Below are 3,986 nucleotides of genomic sequence, written 5' to 3' on the forward strand. Positions count from 1 at the left end.
CATGGGCTGGACCCACACCGGAGAGTCCTATGAGCTGCTCCTTGGGTTTGCTGTGCCACGGGAAGCTGGTTGTGAGCATCAGTCCTGCATTGCAAGGGGCCCCTCGTTCTCTGGGAAGCTGCAGGGCACAGATCTGCACTTTTCCGTGGTGGCTTTGAGGTTTTAAATGCGGCTTCCATCAGCATATCACACCCCAAAATTCCTGGTCCCAATCCCCAGCCTTTTTGGGGCAGAAAACTGCAAAAGAACGCAAAGCAGGGCCAGGCCTATTGCGCTGGGCCTGGTCAAGGCAACAAGAGGGCATCAGGCCATTCTGCGCTGAGGCTTGAACGAAAAAGCAAAAGAGAGTCAGGCTTATTTTGCACTGGACTAAACAACAAACTGTGCCAGGTCTTACCCTGGTCCAAAATGCGCCAGGTTTTTAATCCTGGCTCGAATGCACTAGCAAAAGTGCCAGGCTCCAACCCTGGTTAGCATGTCCCAGGGTATCCTCTGACTTAAAACTCAGAAAAAAGCAAAAGGGGGAAAACAAGGGACAAGGCTGAGTCTCAAACTTTGAGATAGGCAGACGAGGTTCTTTGGGTGAATCTGATAGTTTCTATTAGACCAACTTAAATAGTTGGAAAAACGTGTTTTGAGCAAGCGTTGAGATAGACTCTCTTTCCCATTATCTTGGATTTCCCCTTCACATGGCTCCAGCTCGCTTCCCTTTACATATCTGGTGTGACATCACCCAAGCTTTTCCAATCAGGGCTTTCCCAGCTTCCAGTTGTTTCCTCTTAACCAATTCATTAAAAAAAAACAAAAAAACCCCCCTAATGCTGCTGAGTTAGCCAATTAAGCTAGAGATCTAATCCCCCTTTGCTTATGGGACTTATCTTTGTGCTCTTTTATTGACAAAAACCCAGCAGGGTGCATCCCGAGACAATAGACCCAACCAAGGGGGCTTTCCTGCCTAGCGCAGACAGCCCTGCTTCTTGCCAGATTACAAGCAGAGATGAGAAAAGACATGGTAGACATAATCAAGCACAGCACATATAAAGCCTAGTCATATTTAAACTAAGACACATTCTGCAGTTCAAAGTGGCTTGGACATTTTGCGTGAGGTACAAATGTTAAGCAAATGCATGTTTGAATGGAGGGAGAGCAAGAGTACAGAAACGTGCACTTTTCCCACTGCACTTAACAGGGCCCTACCCCGACGCAGTGGGTTTTAACAAACACCACTTCTGTTTAGAGCTGATTAAACTAAAGCTCCTCAAGACATTTAAGGCACATTACGCTGCTGAATTTCCTACAGTGGCTGGAATGAATGCGCAATACACTGCCGAGGCATGCAAACACCGACACCATTAAAGCAGGGCAAAAGCATTTAGCTAATTTTAAAGTGTCATGCATACACGCCTCTTGTTTTGTCAACACACGGCTTGGCCCCCTTTTTTGAACACTTCTAGCATTCTCTTGGATATGGGAGCAAAGCTGAAAATTCGCAAGGAAAGAAACCTTGTGGGAAAATAAACGCTTTTCAGTACGAAAGAAATTAGTTTTGAGCTCAGCTGAGTTACGAACCTGTCAGAAGTTCATTAACAGCATTAGAAGAGTTTTTAATGCGCCGAAGCCAGGTGTCTTGTGCTATGCATGCCTTCCTGGCCGGTCTCTAGCTATGCACTCACAATCGTATCCAAGATTTGTCTGTTGGGGGTACAGTTTGCCCCCATGCAAAAGCCCAACGCAAAACCTATCCTTCACTTGAATCCTGCAGAGCACATGACAGTATTGTTAAGCTACTCATAGACCTTTTATTAGCTTTCCAAATAGAGTTGAATTTCAAACCGGAGAAGGCAGAACTCAAAAGACTGCATAAGTATGTAGCCTAAGGGAGTCAAATGAGTTTTTACATCATGTCAGTCACCATGGGGTCTGAATTGTTCAGGAAATGTGACAACTTCAAGGTTGCCTGTACAACTTTAACACTGCCTACTTATGTATTATCAGGTGGTCCTTAATTACATAGTCACTCTTCTTGTGTGGAGCCCCTGCATCATTTGCTGCATAGATTGGGCAGTACACAAAAAATTAAGCAGCTTTTAAATTTAAATTTTATTTTTATCTTCATTGTTCAATAAAAGGTTTCTGCCTCTGTTACAACATGCTATTTACCCAATCCTCTGGGAGGGAAAGGGTCTGTTTTCAGTGCAGAGGTGAGCTCTGCTGTTTAATGGAGAATGCATGTGAAGTCCAGCTTCCCTGATGTCAGCCTATGCAGGATAGTTTTGTCGTGTCTGGTTTGATGGGGTGGATGTTCAGAGGTGATGTTACCTACTTCACAAAATGTTCTCCCTGTCGGCAGGAGAGCTTTTAGAAGGTGAAGCTGGTAGAGAAGGTGTGTCCAGAAGTCAAATTTCATTATCTGATGTTGGAACGGAAGAATTCCTCCAGAAACTCACCTCCCAGATCACAGAAATAGTGTCTGCAAAAATAAGTCAGGGTAAGTTAGCATCTGGCAAATGTGTTTTAATTTACTATACAAAGCAAGGCAATTGATCCTCCGGTTTCATGCGAGTTTAAGTCTCATTGGGCATATCTACACATTCATTAATGCACTTTGGCTAATGCACATTAAATTTAGTACCTCCATTGTGAGGTACTAGAAAAAGGCGCATCAGCGTATTTTAACGTGCATTAGTGAAACCACAGGGTTTTTTGTGATGCTTTAATGCACATTAAAATAGGCTAATGCACATTAAAGCACAGGTGTGGGTGTGCCCATTGTGTGCTACAAAACAAGCCAGGTTTGAAGAAAATCAGTTTAGCAGTTTTTCATTGGAAAATGTCTAGCTTGCAGCTAGAAATCATCCAGGCCTCCAATACTTGGGCCAGAGTTTTGACTGATAAAAATCATTCCTTCAATGAAATGAGTGTGCAAGTTTCTGTCATTAGACATCTGCTTACTGTATCTAATTTGCCGACTGAAAAATCACGTAGTTATTTAGCCACTGATTCTTCGGGCCTGCAGTGCAGAAGCCAAAAAATGGGAGCAGTTTGCTGCTGGTATAAAATTGCACTGAGCTACAGTCATATGCTGTTTCATAAGCATATCTTGTAGCGATAATGTTAATGACTATCAAGCCTATTTGCGTTTAACTAGAGGCTGGGTCTTCTATAGTCATATTGCTCCTCCAGTGATTTGAATTTACAGAGAAGATAAAGGCTTGTGACTGGTGTCTGCACCGTTCTGCATCCCTCCTGAAGCAAATAATGTTCTTTTGTGGCTTTAAAATGTCCAATTTGCATAGACCGTCCTACTAAAAGGACATCATGATGCATGTTATCAGTGGTCTTTTCTGAAGACACTTAATTCTATGAAGATCAAGCATTGAATCCTATTTGATAATCTTAATTTAACTTGTGTGCCCCTTTCTCTTTTCAGCCACGCTTCGTGTACCTGGGGCAGACAGTGATGACGAGTCCAAGACCCCGTCACCATCTCCGCGTCACGGCAGGTCCAGACCTTCGTCGATCGCTCAGGAATCCTCTTCTGAATCTGAAGACGGGGATGCAAGAGGGGAGGTACTCCACGTGAATCGACTTCACAAAGTGTTTGCTGCCAGAAATGTCTGTCTAGGCTGATTACTCCCACCTCTACTCTGTTTTAAAGATTGCCACCTTAAAAAGACTTGTAGAGTTACACATATATGGAGAGCCTGAGAGGCCTCTCACCGGAGCACAGGCCCGTCAATTAAAGTTTAGGTCCGACTCTCGCTGCATGGCTGTCCAGACCCGGCTCAGCTCAGCATTTCCAAATGGTTCCTCTTCATTTTGAATGCATCAAGTCTTTCCAAATTCAATGCATCCAAACCTTGATGTTTTAAGGCACTGAGGCACGCCTTTTGGAAATGTTTCTCGTTGAAATGCTTTGTCCGTGAAAAATGCCGTTTTTGTTTAAATGAAAATGTTTTGAAAAATATATTGATTTAAAAAAAAAA

The 3,986-nt window shown here is 43.4% G+C and overlaps 1 protein-coding gene across 1 annotated transcript in view; it reads left to right on the top strand.

The window, feature by feature from the left end:
• The window catches only part of OBSCN (obscurin, cytoskeletal calmodulin and titin-interacting RhoGEF), a 287,786-nt gene that overhangs the window by 236,917 nt on the left and 46,883 nt on the right, over positions 1-3,986 (top strand). Inside the window, exons 75-76 of the mRNA XM_019507926.1 lie at positions 2,351-2,488; positions 3,431-3,570. Of these exons, the coding sequence (XP_019363471.1) occupies positions 2,351-2,488; positions 3,431-3,570 (278 nt within the window). The remainder of the gene's footprint in view (positions 1-2,350; positions 2,489-3,430; positions 3,571-3,986) is intronic.

The sequence above is a fragment of the Gavialis gangeticus genome, unplaced genomic scaffold, assembly GCF_001723915.1.
Source record: "Gavialis gangeticus isolate Ggan-Ray unplaced genomic scaffold, GavGan_comp1, whole genome shotgun sequence".
NCBI classification, from domain to species: Eukaryota; Metazoa; Chordata; order Crocodylia; family Gavialidae; genus Gavialis; species Gavialis gangeticus.